This window comes from Podarcis filfolensis (assembly GCF_964270895.1).
Source record: "Podarcis filfolensis genome assembly, chromosome: 9".
Taxonomy (NCBI): Eukaryota; Metazoa; Chordata; class Lepidosauria; order Squamata; family Lacertidae; genus Podarcis; species Podarcis filfolensis.
The window spans coordinates 68428018-68448319 of NC_139610.1; the positions used below are offsets into that span (position 1 = coordinate 68428018).

General features: G+C 45.3%; 1 protein-coding gene across 9 annotated transcripts in view; it reads left to right on the forward strand.

Moving 5' to 3' along the window:
- SLC4A4 (solute carrier family 4 member 4) overlaps positions 1–20302 on the forward strand; it is a 352153-nt gene that overhangs the window by 181131 nt on the left and 150720 nt on the right. For all 9 annotated transcript variants that reach the window (XM_083571036.1, XM_083571040.1, XM_083571041.1 and 6 more), the window contains one exon: positions 1126–6557. In XM_083571036.1, the coding sequence (XP_083427162.1) occupies positions 1126–1228 (103 nt within the window). In that variant the 3' untranslated portion in view covers positions 1229–6557. The remainder of the gene's footprint in view (positions 1–1125; positions 6558–20302) is intronic.

Consider the following 20302-nt stretch of genomic DNA (forward strand, 5'->3'; position numbering starts at 1 on the left):
CTAAATGTGCTGGGATCAAGCCCTTACGCAGAATCAGCAAAAGTGAATGATTCAGTGAAGCTTGTCACTTTCTCAAAATGCTTGGTGTCACCGAAACATTGATCCCCTCCGGGCGAAATAAGTCACCTACACAAAAAGTTAAAGCTCTTTTATAGGGCTGGCATTCGCCTAACTCAGGATGAACCAGGCTGTGATGCATGGGAGATGCTTAAGAACAAGTAATCGTGTAGCAGACGGTGTCCTTTTGAGCGGGGCGGGTGGGACAGAAATGATAACCAGAAAGGACGGCATGATGCAATAGGGGCAAATGTCAGGTTCTGCACTTAGGCAGGAAGAACCAGCTGCCCAAATATAAGATGGGGTGGAGGACACCTGGATTGCCAGTAGTACATGTGAAAAGGATCTAAGGATCTTAGTAGACCACAAGCTAAACACGAGTCAACAGTGTAATGCTTTGTCATGAGGACTTATGGGAATTTGCAGCCCAGCAACTTCTGGGGGTCACGAGGTAACCTCATCTTTGAATTACAAGATGTCAGCACCACCCAGCAAGTCTAATTATGGTTTTCTGCTGTAGAATATAAATGACCAGGTGTCAGGGAACTCTGGATGGTACCCACTTGGGGAAATCCGCTTTACGAACTATACCCCACTTGGCTTCTCCTTGGGATGTATCTAGAAAGGCATTCTGTGCCAAGGCTTCTAGAATTGCTCCATGCCAGTGTGTTTATTCCTGCACGTATCATGTAAGAAATAACTTCCCACCCAGTTGAAACATACCTCCCAAAGTTAGGTAACATCTCTGGGCCTTCTCTTTAAACCCTGGCCCATGTTTCAGCCCACTATGCAAGTCCTACATGGCATAAGCGATGCGTAGCACCTTTGTTGCATTTTCAAATGTTCAAAGGAATGTTGTTATCCCGTATCTACAGGGACTCCACCGGCAGAATGGAGTAATTGCAACAAACCCTGTTGCTGTCTTCATATTCCTGTTGGGTAGTTTTCGTATTATTGCACCCACATAAAAGATAGGGGTGGTTAGAAGGAGCAAGGGAGGGGGGATTCATCTGAGTGTATAAATTCTGCTTTGATGATTTTGGTTTTCTTTCTCGTCTCTCTCTCCAGCCCTCCACGAACTCCAATGAAAGTTGTGCCTCAAATTAGAATAGAGCTTGATCCTGAAGACAGTTATTTCTGGAGGAGCAAGGGAACAGAAACTACGTTGTAATGTGTTCGTTAATCTTCAGCTGAAACCGGCTTTTTACCTTTTCCTCCTTCTCCTCCTTTACTACTAGCCAAATATCCAAAATGCTCTCTGCCTAGGTGAAACCAAGGCAGATTCTTCTCTCGAAAGCATTTAGGTTTCCCCCCCCTCCTTCCCTCTGTTTATTTCCCCCCACTCGCTCCTTGCTTTCATTCTGACCAAGACACTTTTCTTTCTTGGTTTTGCCTTTTCAGTCACACACAATACGTCGTACGCCCTCCTCTTGAGCTTTTCAGCAGAGGGGTGGAAGTATTAAGGATATAATATCACAGCTTTGTGAAACGTCAGCAGAACTGACTGGGGTTTTTTTTTTTTAGTTGTGAATCAGTGTTTTTCTTCTGTTTTGGCCCCCGCCCACATGTCTTTTCCCTCTTTATCAGAACAAAACTGACCTCTGGTCTAATTCAGAACCCTTTCTCGTTAGTCCTCTGCTCCGGTAAAATGCTGCTAACCGTAACATGTTCTTAACATCACCCATGCTTCAATAGTCACAAGCAAAGGAATCAAAAACGGTACATCCCTTTCCCCCATCACTGTTGTGAGTGTGTGGACCCTACCCTATGCAACTTCTATTCAGTCCCAATTTAATGGATTCTTAACCTGTCAGCTGCATTGACAAGTGTTATTTTCTTTTCTTTCTTTCTCCCCCTTCATTGTTTTTGTTTTAAATTATGGGGGCCTAACCTGCGACTTATATTTTTTTTGTCAATTTTTTAACTTTTTTTTTTAAAGAATTACTGTAAAAAAAAAAATGCATTTTTTTCCTGCAGCAGGAAACATAATAGTTTTCAGTAGTTCTACCTCTTATTTCTAGATGTCGGACTTTCTATTTTAAAAAAAGGAAAAGAAGATTAATAATAATAATAATAATTGTATAGTATGTTATATAATGTGATTTTTACAAAAAGAAGAAAAAACAAAAAAACACAGAAACAAAACCACAATCTCAAGGGTATATGGCATAGAACTGAAATCAGATAATATTAATCCCTTTCATTGGAACCTTTCTTTCTTTCTTTCTTTCTTTCTTTCTTTCTTTCTTTCTTTCTTTCTTTCTTTCTTTCCTTCCTTCCTTAACAACCTGATCACCCAGCGGTTGAGCCTGGACCTGAAGCTGAGCTACGGCTAAGCAAATTAGCAAATTAGTTTGTGCATGAAGCTCAAGCTCTCCTGTTTTCTTCCTCCCTCCCTCTCGCCACAGAATAGCTGGCTTTGCGTTACACCCAAATCAGGACTTGTGGTTTCTTTCCTCTCCAAACCGAACACAATCTAAAAGCCAAGGTTTGTTGTTGGTTTCCCGGTTTGGGAGGACCACAGACCACAAGTGCTGATTTAGATTGTAATACCAAGCTAGCTGCTCCATGTTTTGTTCTCCTGCTGGATGAAGGGAGAAACCCATACGCAAGAGGCTAATTTGCTTAACCAGAGTTAGTAGCTTAGCGTCAACTCCGAGTTGCAGCCAATGAAGGAATCGGGGCCCAAGTTTAAACGTCATGTGATTTTTTGGGTGGTTCTGTTGAACGCAACCAGCACAGTCGGCCCACTCTGCTGCCACACTGGCGCCATTCATCTCATGGAGACCTCTGCGCAAACGCCGTCAGCGTGAACGAGGAGTGCACAGCGGAAACAATTTGCAAACTCCCTTCCAACGGGGAATGAGTAAGGTCAAATGAGCAGATGCAGACTGTAGTCACGTGTTGAGTCCCTGTCCAGAATTGTTAGCGTTATTTCATTTATACACACTTGTTGGCACGTACGTGTGTGTGTTTGTGTGTGTGTGTGTGTGTCCACACAGGCAGTGCTTTTTTTCTTTAAAAAACTGTTTAGGGGTACTCTCATTTTGACTTGAGAAAATCGCCATTTTATAGTTCAAATCGGGGGAAATAAATGCAGTAAATGGACAAAAGTACAAAGATCCACAAAATGTTTAGGGGTGTGTGTACCCCCAGAAAAAAGCACTGCAAACAGGTGTAAACAAAGTGGTGTGGAACTGATGGATGGGGAGGCTATTCTAATGCCTTAATTACCAGCCTCATTCCTGCCTACCCAAACCTTCTGTAGAGTGGATTTAAAGTCCTCCAGGCAAGGGTGATACCACACTAAGTTACTTTTCACCCCATGTCAATCTATATAGAGTAAAATCTCATTATGTGTCTTTTAGGGGGGACTATGCTACTTCATATTGCATGTGGGGGAAATGACTTGTATGCAGTTCCCCCACAAAAACCTTACTGCACAGAGAGCACATGCTGGAGAATGGTTTTAGGCAACCCTTCTCGCTGATGCGCTAGGTTTTTTTTTATTATAAAAATGTTCAGAGAATATTTCCTTTGAGAGAAGATCTGAAACATGATCTCCACCACCTGTAGCCTGGGAAAAGGTGCCCCACACGATTCTGCTGTGCATATAGATTGGCTCCAAATCCAACTAGGTCCAGGTGCACAGCGGATGAGATGCAGAGGTATAAAAATAGGATGGGCATTATATGCAGTGGCTGTTAAAAATGATAATTAGAAACTGGCTGTAGCCACTCCAGTGACTCTCAGAATGCTCTTTAGCCAGGCTACTCTTGCAAGGGAGAACTAAGGACACCGGGCATCATCTAGGCAATCCCTGAGCAGCAGCTTGGGTGTGCACCTAGGACATCTCCCTTTTTTCTCAAACAGCAGCTCCTTGCACTGCATTTGGGTCGAGACTTTAAGGCTCCCCAGAGTTTTTTAGGCAGTTTGGGAGCATGCAAGAGCTGGCGTCCCCATCGCGCATAGATTGTTGACCACACCACCCTTCTGGGTTAGGACCAGTGCGCTGTGTATGGGTCTGTATCTACTGGTGCTCTCAGACAAGCGTAGTTTTGCTCCAGCAGCCAAGTACCTCACTTCTGTGCTTGTCCAAACCACCACTTCATTGGAGACTCCTGTTGTCACAGGTATCGAACAGCACAGTGTGCCTTGGATTCTTCACTGATCTGGCGGTGCAGAGAGCGTGGAAGCAAGTTTCTTTTCTGCAGGAGTAAAATCCTGCTCACGGGAGCAGAGACCCATTTGACCTCCCTGGTTTTAGCTGGGAGTGATTCTATATGTGCACCAAGGCGCAAAGCACAAAAGGAAGCCGAGAACCTTGAAACCAACAGTGACGTTTTTGAGATGTCATGTGACACACACACACACATGCCCATTTTCCCATTGGTATGTTCCTAGTGTCATTGTTTCCTGACAAGGGTCTTCCACTCCTCAACATGTACTTGAATTTACTGTGGTAACTTCTGACTATAGAAAATGGCATTGGAATTGAGGGTGGAGACAACACTGTTTTCAGTTGCTTGTACTACTTAAATCTTTGGGGTGAGGCGGTGGAGGAGGAGGAAGGAAGGAACAAGGGTTGGAGATATTGCATTTCATGCACTCCTGGCCTTCATCGTGCCTGGCTGCACCATTTATTTATTTATTTTGCAGTTTCCAGCGCTAAGGGTCTATTTACACTACAGCTGCAAATCGTTCTTTTTGCCAGTCTAACTGGCATGGCTTCCCTCTGAAAAAGAGCGCTGGGAATTGTTGTTTGGTGAGGGTGCAGAGAAGTCTCCGTTCGGGGTCTCCGTTCCACATGGCCTCTCACCACAGAAATCCCCTTAGATGAAGGAATGTAAAACCAGACTGTGTAGTGTAAAGTTACCCTCTAAATATTTCTGCTACAGGAAATGAGCACTTTTTGTGTAGTATTTGGTTTCTGTGCAGGAGCGTTTTGGTTCCTGCGTGTTGTGAGAGTAAGGCCTGGCTCACACATAATACTAAGCCATGGTTTCGTTAAGCTGCTGTTTGCTTAACCAACGATGGCTTAACCTCGACTTTCACAGATGATCAGACAGACCATGGCTTGTTCCTCCAAAGCTACTCTACAGTTGCTCTTGCCTCATGTCTGTGTTATTTGTTGAACATCTGAGTTGGAGCACCGAAACAAACCATGGTTCAGGAAAGGTGCTGGCTTCACATATAACACCAAGCCATGCCAAGGTTTATAAACCAGGAACAAGCCATGGCTTCAAGGTGTGGTTTTGGGCAGAAAGCTGGTCACAGTGAAGCTGCTGGACAGAGTTCACACATGATGCTAAACCATGGTTTGTTAAACCATGGCTCATTGTTATGTGCCAGCCAGACCCAGTTGTCTCGCTGGTTGTCAAAGTCACCGCTCCCTTCTGTTTAAGACCTTGGGAGCTATTGGGAACCTGGAAGAACAAAGTTTCACATATAAATGGGATACAGAAGAATAGATAGATGGCTATAGCAACACATTCTTGTGTGTGGTGCCATAGAGCTCCGAGGTTACTGCACCATAAATCTCATCCCATCACCCGACTGATGCCAGTTGAGAGAAGGAATAGAGAGTGACTGAGTGACGCATACTTTCAGGATGCACAAAACCCTTCTGATTCTTACCAGAAGTAAACTGCTCTGCAGCTTGGAAGCTTGCTATTCTCTCCTGTAGTACTGTACACAATTCATGCTGCTTTTTAAAGGACACTTCATAAGGAGTAAGCCCCATTGAACGCAGTGACACTTATTATAGGATTGTGCCGGTGGTCAAGTAAAAGGTAAATGTTCAGAATAGCTTTGAAACCTGTAGATCTTTGGAGCGCAGTCCACAGAAGTTATATTACTTTTGCCACCAACTTGAGTGTGGAACCCCTAGAGATTTAGTGTCATTCTTTCAGACTTTGACATCACATTTCTACGTCTTGGTTATAATGTTGTGGTTTCAAACCTTTTATTTATCCCTGCACTTCACTTCAAACTCCACAGAAGGGCTAATTGTGGAGCCTTTTGGACAGTCGTACTAAATTAAATTAAATTGTAGAAGGAACCAGCCCTACTCTTTCTTCAACTGCTGCTCTGGGGGTACACACGGCATCCAGTGGCTGATAAGGTTCCCATCCCAGGCACCAAGTCCATGTGTGCGTTGCATGAAGCATCTAAGCAAACATGGGAGCCAGGGTGGAGGCTCTGTGACCCTCAAAAGATGGAGTACATCCTGTCACAGTCCAAATGGTCACTCCTACTCTGAAACCGAACTTTTTTGATCACTCATTGCTGTTGCGCAAAGGTACGCGGCTTTCACCACAGAGGTAGCAGGGATAGAGGAGTGCCGCTCTGTGCGCATTAAGACTCCTGGCCCAGTAGCAGTGGCTTGTGGTTTAAAACGGGGCGCTCAGGCTATGAATGTGTGGTTCAAGTCTTTTTCTAGATCTGTAAGAGCCACCAGGAGCAGCAAGAGCAGAGAAGGCAAAAGGGAAGGAGGAAAGGTGGCTTTGATTGGGCCAGTCAGAGAGGCATGATTGGCCTCACTGAGGACTACAGCCTTAGGAAGGCGTGCTGCTTAGACCAACTTCACAGCCAAACTCTGCAAAGAGATTTTATTTTTTTTTTGCTCAGGGCTAATGTTGAGTGAAACTTTTAAAGAGCCAGAGATAACTTTGTCCCAGACCTAGAATGTGAACGTACTGACCACTCATGTCTGTCTGTCCTTTTCTGTCTCATTTCTGTAGTTCCTCCCCGATACAATACATGCATTCACATTATTTCTCGGAATCAAGATGCACTTTCAGATACTTTTTTTGTTGTTATTTGTTGTTGTTATTATTATTTGTTCGTTGTAAAACTCTTATTGAAAGGTCTGTACTTGCTTTGGAGGAATGACGTATTAAAACGAAAACACAGCCACTTTATTTTGAAATGAAGTAGATCAACACAGTGGAACAAACAGGAATTTTTCAAGAGAGAGAGAAGAAAACATTTCAAATTGTTGAATGATTCCCCCCTCCCCCCCGGAATATGAAAAGTAAAACCATGAGATTCCTTATTATAAAATTATAGGATTTTACAGTTTTATGAGGCTTTCTATTGTGACTTTTATGGAATCAAGAAATGAAGAAGATGAGATATTTTAGCATTTATATTTTTCAAAATTAAATGTATACTGAAAATAAAGTAACTTTATGCATTTATCTGTGTCGTACCAGCTTTTTTTGTTTGCTTGCATGCCTTCTAACATAACACAAAGATTGGTTTTTGCCCTGTCTGTAACCTGTTGTGCAAAGTTGTCTTCTGTATGACCAAACCAGGAATTGAAAAGATCGGATGATCTCCAACTAAGTCATAATCTGAGTAGGCTTGTTGAAATCACCAAATGCCACTTGCCGAACCCAAAGATTCACTGTGCTCCCTGCAAGACTCTGTTGCTTCATTTCACACTTGAGAGAAGTTCCTAGCATTCATGGTTGGGGGAATGTTTTCTGGCAGTGCCTGGCTGCTAGGTTTATACTCTCAGCGGTGGTGGAGAACAAGAAAGCCACAGCAGAATCCAATAAACCACCAGGCATTGCTGGAGGGAAGGTGAATGAGTGAGCTAGCAAGCAGTAGCGGCACTGAAAGGGGCTATAGCAACTGCCATATAGCTGCTGCAAGCGCTCTGAGGCTTCTCATCCACAGCCTCCTGCAAGAACCAGTGAATGCTGGCCCATTACTTCCATCCAGTGCAGGGGGTGGGAGCCTCTTCCCCCTCCATTTTGGCGTTACCCATAGAGACTCAGAAGAAAGGAGGATCGGGACAAGACTAGAATTAGTTGGCTCTGGCTTCACCAGTTGTTGATCTAGTTGACTTTGGACACAACCTGATAGGTACAAGACATCGCTGGTTAGAATTGGGGCAATCTTAATGCCCTGGAAGGGACACGGGTGGCGCTGTGGGTTAAACCACAGAGCCTAGGACTTGCTGATCAGGAGGTCGGCGGTTCGAATCCCCGCAACGGGGTGAGCTCCCATTGCTCAGTCCCTGCTTCTGCCAACATAGCAGTTCGAAAGCACATCAAAGTGCAAGTAGATAAATAGGTACCGCTCCGGCGGGAAGGTAAACGGCGTTTCTGTGCGCTGCTCTGGTTCGCCAGAAGCAGCTTAGTCAAGCTGGCCACATGACCCGGAAGCTGTACACCGGCTCCCTCGGCCAATAAAGCAAAATGAGCGCCGCCATGACTGGACCTAATGGTCAGGGGTCCCTTTACCTTTACCTTTAATGCCCTGGAAAGTTTTGCATGCACCCCAAAATAGAGGGAAATGTTAGCCCATGCTGCCTTATTTTGTCAGGATTCCTTGTGTGAATTAAGCAAATTCATCCCACAAGTGGCCAAAGCACCTCTCTTTGTCTTCTTGCAGACGGACAGCTTCAACCTCCCCATGCATTTTGCTGCCTTTGTCACCCTTGTAGATTCTCCCTGGTCGAAACAGTTCCACTTGTCAAAAATCCCTCCATTTCCATTGCGTGGATTGGGCCGAGCCTTGCAGCTGAGGCCCGATCCGTGCTGAGTAGAGAGGAATGATTACTACTTGGGATAATATTCGTTGTTTTTGGAAGCCTCTGCCAGAAAACATGTTATAATCACAGCAGGTGCTTGAACTGAGCCCTAGTCCCTCCTGAGCCTTCCCTGGAGCTGACAGCTGTGCTGTTGTTCTGGATGTATAAATCAGAGCCAAAGACTTGGCTTTTGATATTCGTTAAAACAGTACGGCAAGCAACTCGAGGTGTCTTTGTTGTAGCAGCTTCTTGTTAGAAACACGCAGATGCTCGATGCTTAAAATCTGGTGAAGCAACACTGTGGTGTCACACCCAACAGGAGGAGGGCGAGGCTTTTGCTGGCTTGCTTGCTGCTTTTCTGAATTGGGAAACATCCACTGGTGGTGGTTTGGGGGCACACTGAGCTCCTAAAAATTAGGGATGGCTAAGCAGTAGACTAGGGACACAGGTGGCGCTGTGGGTTAAACCACAAAGCCTAGGACTTGCTGATCAGAAGGTTGGCAGTTCGAATCCCCACGACGGGGTGAGCTCCCGTTGCTCAGTCCCAGCTCCTGCCAACCTAGCAGTTCGAAAGCATGTCAAAGTGCAAGTAAATAAATAGGTACCACTCTGGCAGGAAGGTAAACAGCGTTTCCGTGCGCTGCTCTGGTTCGCCAGAAACGGCTTAGTCATGCTGGCCACATGATCCGGAAGCTGTACGCCGGCTCCCTCTGCCTGTAAAGTGAGATGAGCGCCACAACCCCAGAGTCGGCCACAACTGGACCTAATGATCAGGGGTCCCTTTACCTTTACCTTTAAGCAGTAGACTGCGTGCCCTGGAAGTGAATCGGATCCTTTGTCCCCGAGGAAGCTGATCAAGCATGGACACTTTTGAGAAAGGAGGATGTGGATGTGCTGCTCAAAGAGACCCAGACCGACCAATTCTAATTTCTGAATGGAAGGGGAGAACACTTCCTTTTTTGGGGTAGCATGGTAGCAGGAAGTGGCTCCACCTATGGATCTTTTTAGATGAGAGAGAATCCTCCAGGCATCTCCTTTCCTTGCTCTCATGAAGGAGATCTTTGAAGCACATCCCTGGATTGTGGGACGCACATATTATGAAATTACAGCCACTGGGGCAAGTACAGGCTAGACATTTCGCACTACAGTATAGTTTAAGCCAGTGCTTTTTTTTCTTTAAAAAATGTTTAGGGGGTACTCTCATTTTGACTCAAGGAAATCACCATTTTATAGTTTAAATCGGGAGAAATTAATACAGTAGATGGACAAAAGTACAAAGAACATGCATTAGCTCACATTACACAGTTGACAGCTCACAGTAACTTCCACACTGGCATGAGTTTGTGTGCACTAACATCTTCCCAATTCCACACATCCATATTCTACACTGCTTCACACATTAAACGCCCGCTTCCATCTGAGACTCAGGAAACACCGGGAAAGGAAAGGAAACTGCCATCGGGGGTAGCAACTGAACTGACTATTCACCATGCTAGAAAAAAAAAACTATTTTTTTTTTAAAAAATTGTTTCTTCTCCCATTAGATTCACAAAATGTTTAGGGGCAAGCGTACCCCTGCATCCCCCCAGAAAAAGGCACTGGTTTAAGCAGAATAAATTACTCCTTTTTTTAACAATTTGAAAGTAATAGTTGTATTATTAGCTGTCACACACTGCCCATCTCAAAGTATGCCCGACATATAAAGCTCAGTGTTTATTCAGCTTTAATAAGCAATGAGGATGTTAGTCTTAGCCAGACAAATAGATTTTTCCCTGTCACCCCTCCCCAGTTCCAGCTGGCATGGAATGAGCTTGGCGATTCTCCTAGCATTTACCTGCAATAACCGTTTCCACTCGGAGGCCCCTGCATTCGCAGCTGACCTTAGCATTAAATGAATCCGGCTCAGAAAGACAAAAGGTGCCCTTTTTTGCTTTTGCAAAAGAGCTGCAGGAAACAACAGGTGCCATTTGGTTGCCAGGCTACTTACTAGGCTACACAATAATTCTTTTGTCAGTTGCCCAAGACAATCTGGATGCAAAGAAGTCATGCTCGTGAACTTTTTTTTGGGGGGGGAGGGGAAATGTCACCCATATGCCCATAGGTCAAGAGGGCTGTTTTGGGGAAATTAATGGAGTTATTCTATCCAGTTACTTGCTGCTCAGTTCCATTTACAAACAATGTGAGAGACATCAGCAAGTAATAAATAGTTTACACTTATCAATTACAAGAAAGGATTACTCAACTATAAGCGATAAAAATAGCAGCAAATCACAATACATAAAATACCACAAATCATACAAAACGATGTAAACGGATTAAATTAAGAAACAAGGACACACAACATATATATATATATGTGGGACGTGGGTGGCGCTGTGGGTTAAACCACAGAGCCTAGGGCTTGCTGATTAGAAGGTCGGTGGTTCGAATCCCCGCGACGGGGTGAGGTTCCATTGCTCGGTCCCTGCTCCTGCCCACCTAGTAGTTCGAAAGCACGTCAAAGTGCAAGTAGCTAAATAGGTACCGCTCCAGCGGGAAGGTAAATGGCGTGCGCTGCTCTGGTTCGCCAGAAGTGGCTTAGTCATGCTGGCCACATGACCCGGAAGCTGTACTCCAGCTCCCTCGGCCAATAAAGCGAGATGAGTGCCGCAACCCCAGAGTCGGCCACGACTGGACCTAATGGTCAGGGGTCCCTTCACACACACACACACACACACACACACACACACACACACACACACACACAAAACAAAACTATATCTGAACTCTCATCCCAGATGCTTCTGCTGTTCTCAAAGCCATTGCCTGTAGACAGTCTCTCTCCCCACAGTTCTTCCTCCGGAGCAGAGCAGGTCTCTTTCTAAAGGCTCCTTGCTTCCCTTTATAGCATGTGCAGAAACCACCTTCTTGATCATTGGCCTCATCCGCTCAATCTGCCAGATCCTGTCTTCATACTCAGGGGAAGTCCCTAACTAACCAAGGATTTGAGACCCATCATCTACATCATTTAGCTGGCCAGTCGAAACCATTTCTCAGGTGTGGCTGCTTCCGCATGCTGACAGCTTCTAGGAGCCACTGGTGAGAGCTGGGTGGGGACCAAAGGTAAGACAAACTACTCCAGAAAGAGCTTGAAATGTCCCCTACCAGAGGTACTACCCATCCCCTTTGTACATTTAATAAATGATCAGCGTAATATAGTTTAAGGCAGTTGTGGCGAACCTGTGGCCCTCTGAAGGTCCCACCATCCATGGCTGTGCTTGCTAGGGCTGATGGAAATTGTAGTTCTCCAACATCTGCAGGACCAAAGGTTCCTTGCTCCAGGTTGAAAGCAGTCATGCTAAGAATTAGTTTGCTGAATCAAATATCCCACAGAGCATACTTTTTACAGTCCAAGAAGAGCCCAGAATGGCTTGGGTTTTCCTTGTAGGGAAAGCACACCAGTCTCCCGATCTTAGCCCATTTCAACTTTACGATTCCCATTTTTGAGATGGGGTGAGCGGACTTGGATCAAGGGCTGTGCCAACTTGACTGCTGACCTAACAGCATGCAAGACTGTATTTATAGAAACCCAAAACTTGTTAACTGCGTCTGAGGCCTCGTGCAGCACAAACAAGGGCTGCAAGGGAACCAAATATTTTGATTAGAAGAAAAATATTGCTCTAAACTCAAAAGACAGTCCAGGCCATACCTGGCATGTTACTAAACACACACACACAAAAAGGATTAAGTTCTATTTTATTGGAAAAGGAGACTCTGGAGCAAAGTGGATTTCCTGCTCTCATTTTCCCGACAGTGAAAGCTGCACTGAAATTTAGAAACATATGTGCCAAAAATGTTCAGGTTCAGTGAGCAGTTTGTGTAAAAATGTACAAACGCACACACAACCCCCTCCCTCCCTTTTAAATGAAGCTGATATTTTATTGCGTTGATGTTTTGATATTTTGTTGGGAGCTGCCCAGGGTGGCTGGGACAACCCAGTCAGATGGGCGACATATAAATAATAAAATCATTATTATCATTAGCTGTGTTTTTGCTGTCCATTGACTTCCCTGGAAGAAGATGGGGAGGAAATTAAGGCTGGCAGTGCTCACTTCTTGGAGGTAGACAGCCGAGATCATCAGCATCCTTAAATAACCTGAGAGCGCCATGTGTGTATCTGTGCTCCAAAAAAGAGCCAATAAATTGCCAGGCTGTGCTTGCTTTAAATATTCATTCATTCATTCATTGAAAAGGGCATAAACCACCTTTTTCAAAACACTAATATCCCAAAGTGGTTTGCAATGGCTAAAATGCACCGATAACAATCCATGTGAGTTTAAACCCATTGCCTTAGCCTGAATAATACTGAATATCTCCCACCCCGCCTGCCTTAAGCACCCATGCTCTCTGGGTGTATTTATAGCCTAGTGTTTTATAGAATGGAGGTTTGTAGCCCTGAGATGATAATTTATGGAGGCATTACACTGTCTGAATCCCTTAATCTGTTTAAGTAGGTTTTTCATTATCTAGGGAGGCGATTCCTTCGCAAAGCCATTGCGCGGGGAGAGATGAAGCAAAGATGGCTGAGCTATCAGGGTCTCCCTAATGCCAGAGGGTCTGTGACTGTGTGTGTTCAGCTATGTGACTGCTGACCAGTGTCCATGTCAAAATCAGGCTGAAAATGACAGGGTTTTGTAGCCCAGATGTGAAACATCTGGCTGCAAAGATAGGCTTACTATCCTGGGAGTAGTTATGGTAAGGGGGCACGGAAATTAAATTCGCGTTGCATTTAAAGGCAAACCTACCTAATTCACATTTTCTGAAACAACACGAGAACTGAAACGCAGCCATCCTTTGAAATTCAAACTACTCCAAATTTTGCAATGCAGTTCGCCAGCCAAGTAACGCATACAACAATGCATATCATACTAGGGTAAAGTGTGCATATAAATGCACATTATTCGTGAAGATAACATGCAGAATTGCATTGCATTAGGGAAAACTGAATTGCAAAAAGGGGTTTATTTGGCAAAATTGCATACAAAGATCTGAGAAATTCACTGATGAATTTTCATGAGGACTCATGTTGATTTAAGAACTTCATTTAAAATTGGAAAAATGAGGAACAGAGTGAAAGTGAAACTGGCTGGTTTGTACGCTTCTACCTGGGAGAAAGCCACACTGAACACAGTGAAAATTGTACTCCTTGCATGTTATTTCCAGGAAATTGCAGGGGGGGAAATCAGAATTATTAAACTGCAGAGTCTGCGCAGGCGAGTTAGAAAAAGGAGTTGTCAGGAACACAATGTGTTTTCCTTCCATCTCTAAAATAAGTTTTATTGTGTGCCAGCAGGTTCAGAACATAACACAGAGAGACATTTTTACAAGCAAGTTGTACCAGATTCAATTATGCAACTGCATTCATTTTTGAGCCGTAGTGAGTGCTTGCTATTGTCCCAGTAAAAAGTTGAACCTGAATGATTACTTCAAATGGCACGTGCTGAACTGAATTTGCACTCTAGGGGTAATGGGCATAGAAAGAAATCCCACGTGCAGAACATTGCAGAATAACACAGCCTACATGCTCTACATAATCTTAAACTGCTGGAAGGATGTCGAGAGATATTTCAGTAGGGGCTACCTGTTACTGAAAGGTATCCTCGCAAATACAAGACACAGTGGCTCTGACCCAATACTCATAGCATAAAAACAAGTGGCTCCAGGTGGGAATGTGTCTTGTCCACAAAAGTTCAACCATTATTCTGAATTAGCACCTTGATGCAGAAGCTCATCTGTCTTCTGCAGCATCAGAAATTGAGTTCTCCATAGGGGTCATCCACTCTGAAATGGGAATCTTTCGTTACAAGGGGTGAGGAGCAGGTGCCAGGTCAACAATAACTCACATGGCTTCAGTGAACTCTTGATTCAAAGAAACAAGACAGTTCAGAAGGTCAGCCCTAGAGAGCACAGCAACTCGTCCAGGTAGAACTTGCCTCAATGAGGCAGTTGTGATGACTGAAAGTCCCTGCCTTCCCACATCTCCCTAAGTCTCCTTCTCCCCCAGTTCCATCCCAAGCAACCTGAGACTTCTTCACTGAGCCTGTCCCTTGCTCTGCCTCCTTCATACCTCTTCTGGTCCTGGGAGACCAGGGGGAAGGGGACCTGGTCGCAGCAGGAGGGGGAGACTCCCTGGGTCCTTCAGCAGCCTGTTTTATCTCTGCCTCTTGAGCCCCCTCATCTCCAGCCTCTGCTTCTGCCTCTGTGTCTGGACTGCTCTCTGCCACGGCCTCTTCCTGCTCACAAAACCCTGTTGCCTCTTTGGCTTCTGAGACCTCCTCCTCCCTCTGATCCTCCCTCTGAGCACTCAGCATCATCCCACCACCAATCCCCTGCCTCTGAGCCTCCTTCCCCTGGGCATAGGCACCATCTCTGGGGGGGGGGGCAGGGGCCAGGGGGGCCTAAGGCACCCACAAAATTTTCACTGTGCGTGCCCAGCCAGGAGACCCAATGTGTCGCGCACTGAAGCGGGGCACTCCATTGAGCCCTGCTGCTGTGATGTGTGATATCATGGATGTGTATGATGTCACGGACACATGCCGGGCACCCACAATGTTGGGTGGTTCCCCAGGTGGAACCTCCAGCCACTCCTCCTCCTTTGGCAATCTCTTGTATCCAAGTAAGATTGTTTTCCATGAACACGGTGTTAACAGTGAGTCCGTAAGTGACTGTGGAGGCCAATTCTGGATCCACACATCCTTCTACAGTGGGGACATAGGTTTCTGGGCAGGAGTTGATCACAGTGAGGGTTTGCCAAGCGTGCCTTCCTCTTAGCACGTTTCTCCCTTTCGTCCTGAGTTTGAGCGTCTTCAAAGTCCATGACACCTTTGGTAAAAGCTATTCTCCAATTGGAGCATTCACAGGCCAGTATTTCCCAGTTGTCGGTGTTTATACTACATTTTTTAAGCTTTGCCTTGAGAAAGTCTTTGTTGACCACCAGCATTACGCTTTCCATTTTTAAGTTTGGAATAGAATAGTTGCTTTGGAAGATGATCATCAGGCATCTGAAGAACATGACCAGTCCAACCAAGTTGATGTTGAAGAATAATTGCCTTGACACCAGTGATCTTTGCTTCTTCCAGTACACTGGCATCAGTTCGCCTGTCTTTCCAAGTGATGTGTAAATGTTTTCGGAGATGCCATTGATGGAATCTTTCGAGGAGTTGGAGATGGTGTTTATAAGTGCCTGCCCCTGGGGGTTCCCCAGATGGGCCTCCAACCACTCCTCTGCATCCAGCCGGTCCATGACACTAGGCCATCTATAATTCCCTGAGCATCTCCTTACCTGAAGATGCTGGGACTGAACCTGGGACCTTCTGCATGCAAAGCAGGTACAGTATTGCAGTGCTGGGTTGTCCATGTCCAGTGCAGAAACTGCATGCACAGTCCTGATTACTGGGTGTGGGTTTGCAGAGGAGCTACATGTTTTACCGTACTGCTGTGCATGCAGAAGTTCCCAGGATCACCCTCTAGCTCCTCCAGGTAGGATGGTCAGAATATCCCCTGCCTGAAACCCTGCATGGCCACAGCTTGTCAGTGTTCATAACGCCATACCACTCAACCACAGGACATCCCAGAAATACAACAGCCAATCTGGGTTCTGATTGGATTCTGGAATATCCTGCCTTTTGCTCCAGTGCTCTGGCACAGATTAGCTGGTTCGCACCAGAAAGCTGGACCAAAAAGCACTCTTTTTTGTCTCATGCTCATCACCTGTTTCCAGTGAGAGCTCAGGACCAAAAAACCCGGCTGTCCCAATTTTGATCAGCAGGATGCTGGAGGGTATACAATGCTGAGCTAGTTGGGCTGCTTCTTTTGTTCCTGGGTCACCCAGCTGCCTCCCCATCAGGGTATGGTTCTGCTTTGAATTGGGGAATTTGCCCTTCTCTGTTGCTTAAAGGTGACTGGCCAACACCCTGCTGACACTGGTTCAATAAGAGGCCTGCATCTGAATTCTGGAGGTAGCGAGCAGAACTGTTGTTCATAAATAAGGCTCAAAAGAATAAAAACAGCCCCTTGCTCTCGGCATCACGTGTCGGGGAGGGAGGGAGGGGGGGTTGATCATGAAAATCTGCTGTTCTTATAAAGCAAAAATGCACAAAACATTTGTATAGTCACCATAAAAGAAAATATTTTCCACTCAAGGAGATGGAAGTTATTCTTTCCCTTCGGGGGAAAAAGAGGAATGTTATCTCCGGGGCATTTTACCTAATGAAAATAAATAAGAATGAGAAAGCCGCAAGAAGTTGAAAGGGCATTTTATTAAATATTAGCAGAACTGATGGGCAGCTAGATGCCCTATGCACTGCTTTATTGATTGCATTGCATTGCATTGCAATTAATTCTGCAATTAATGCAGAATGCGGCAGCTAGACTGGTGACTGGGAGTGGCCGCCGGGACCACATAACACCCTGTGGAACACCCTCCCTTCAGATGTGAAGGAAATAAGCAGCTATCCTGTCTTTAAAAGACATCTGAAGGCAGCCCTGTACAGGGAAGTTTTCAATATTTAATGCTGTACTGTTTTTAACACTTGATTGGGAGCCACCCAGAGTGGCTGGGGAAACTCGGCCAGATGGGTGGGGTATAAATAATAAATTATTATTATATACTATTATTGCATTGCTATCCCACACCCCCCCCCACGAGGAAGGTTAGGCTGAGGGAGGGATTGACTCAAGGTCACCTAGTGAGCTTCATTTGGCCAAGTGGGGATTTGAACCCTGGTCTCCCAGGTTCTAGTGCCACACTCTAACCACTGCACCACACTGGCTTGTGGGTTGGACTCCATGAGAGAAATATACCATTTCTTAACCCATCCCCCAGCTTCAATGATGGGATGATGTTTTAATAATAATAATAATAATAATAATAATAATAATAATAATAATAATAATAATAATTTATTTATACCCCCCCCCTCTGGCTGGGCTTCCCCAGCCACTCTGGGCCGCTTCCAACACAATATTAAAATACAGTAATGCATCAAACATTAAAAGCTTTCCTAAAGAGGGTGGCCTTCAGATGTCTTCTAAAAGTCTGGTAGTTGTTTTTCTCTTTGACATCTGGTGGGAGGGTGTTCCACAGGGCAGGTGCCACTACCGAGAACGCCCTCTGCCTGGTTCCCTGTAACTTGGCTTCTCGCAGTGAGGGAACCGCCAGAAGGGCCTCAGTGCTGGACCTCAGTGTCCGGGCAGAACAATGGGGGTGGAGACGCTCCTTCAGGTATACTGGGCCAAGGCCATTTAGGGATTTAAAGGTCAGCACCAACACTTTGAATTTTGCCCGGAAACGTACTGGGAGCCAATGTAGGTCTTTCAAGAATATAGGTCTTTTAAGAATAAAAATAGAAGCAGACACTTTCCGTGGGGTTGCTGGAAACCGACGTGGACAAAGGCATCATCCACAGACAAAGCAAATATTTTCGCTTCTATCATTACGGGTCAGGATTTCATTTAATTAATTTTTACTCTCTCTCATTTTTGTCATGCATTTTGTGAGAGATCTCTCTCAATATTTGAAATATGCCTGCTAGACCAAAAAGACTGGCGACCCCCTAACTAGGATCATTTCTAGCCTGCGAATGTACAATGGACACCGCTGGCTAAGATTGTAGTTCCACACAACAGAGGGTGCCCAGGCACAGCTAAAAACCAAAGCCTCACACCTCCCGTTCCACTCTTTGTCAATATTATGTGTTTATTAATATGGCGCCACTCGATAACCCTAGAGCTATCCTCAGCAAACTCAGCACAAAGCTTCCCATGGTGGGGGCAGTGGTCTTCATGGGTGGTTTGGGTGCCAGATGCCATTTTAAGTCAAGATGGTGGACCGAAATGCGACGTTGGGGTGATTGCGCCTGATTCTTTGCTTGAGAGGTCCGAAACTCACAATATTTTTGGGTTTTACAAATCCCTGGGCAGCGTCAGGCACTCCCTGCTAGTGTGTTACATTTGAAGGAATTGCTCTGTACATGTGTCTATTCAGAGAAATTCACAGATGAATTTTCATGAGCTTGTTGAGTGCTTTAGTAGACCCAGTGCTTTTTTCCTTTAAAAAAAAAATGTTTAGGGGTACTCTCATTTTCCTACTCATATTTAAATACTGCCCCTCAATGAGGCCAAAACTTGATTCACAAAATGTTTAGGGGTATGCATACCCCCAAATCCCCCTGGCAGAAAAAGCACTGGGTAAACCAATCTGCTTATGCCAGCATGATTGTGGTGGTACCTGCTTTGTGACTTCCCAGTGGATACAGACACTAAAATAAACCTGTGGTCTTCTCACATAGGTAAAAGTAAAGGGACCCCTGACTATTAGGTCCAGTCACGGACAACTCTGGGGTTGTAGCGCTCATCTTGCTTTATTGGCCGAGGGAGCAGGCGTAGAGCTTCCGTATCATGCGGACAGCATGACCAAGCCACTTCTGGTGAAACCAGAGCAGCGCACGGAAACCCCGTTTACCTTCCCACCGGAGCGGTACCTATTTATCTACTTGCACTTTGACGTGCTTTCGAACTGCTAGGTTGGCAGGAGCAGGGACCGAGCAGCGGGAGCTCACCCCGTTGCGGGGATTCGAACAGCCGACCTTCTGATCGGCAAGCCCTAGGCTCTGTGGTTTAGACCACAATGCCACCCCGTCTTCTCACATAACGGTGCCCAAAGATGTCCATTTGTTTCCCCAGAAAACTGTGTGCACATCCAGAAAGGCAACATGTCAGGTGTGCACCTTTCCAGATATCCAAAGTAGACTGGATATCTGAAGCTGCATCTTCATTCTTCAAAAGAATAAAGAAAAAAAGAGGGAGCTATCTTCATACGTCCAAGGAGAGCACCTGCCATGGTGTCTTGTTCAGGATGTTGAAGCGGACAGATCAAGTGACATTGAGTTCCCTACCTTTGAGGGGCAGGTTGATCCTCCTGCAACCTGCGCCCCCCCCAGCCTCATTTGCTTAAAGTGCAAGAGGCAGCTTTCAGAGGGATTTTGATTACAGATAGGGGCTTGTGCTGTGTGACTCTCCACTGCCATGGCTCTATAGCAGAGATGATTAAGGCACAGGAAAGAGTAAAATGATCAAGGCTGCGTAGATCATATTCCCCATAAAGGAAGTCTTAAATAATTGGGTCTCTTTAGCACAGAGCTGCAGTTTTCAAACTGTTTACAGTCAGGCTGCATGCACATCAAATAATAATAATAATAATAAAATTATTATTATTATTATTATTATTATTATTATTATTATTATTATTATTATTATTTACACCCCGCCCATCTGGCTGGGTTTCCCTTGCCACTCTGGGTGACTCCCAACAGAATTAAAAGCACAATAAAACACCAAACATTAAAAACCTCCCTAAACAGGGCTGCCTTCAGATGTCTTCTAAAAGTCAGATAGTTGTTTATTTTCTTGACATCTGATGGGAGGGCGTTCTACAGGGCAGGTGCCACAACCGAGAAGGCCCTCTGTCTGGTTCCCTGTAACCTCACTTCTCACAATGAGGGAACCGCCAGAAGGCCCTCAGCGTTGGACCTCAGTGTCCGAGCTGAACAATGGGGGTGGAGACGCTCCTTCAGGTATACAGGACTGAGGCCATTTAGGGCTTTAAAGGTCAGCACCAACATTTGAATTGTGCTTGGAAACATAATGGGAACCAATGTAGGT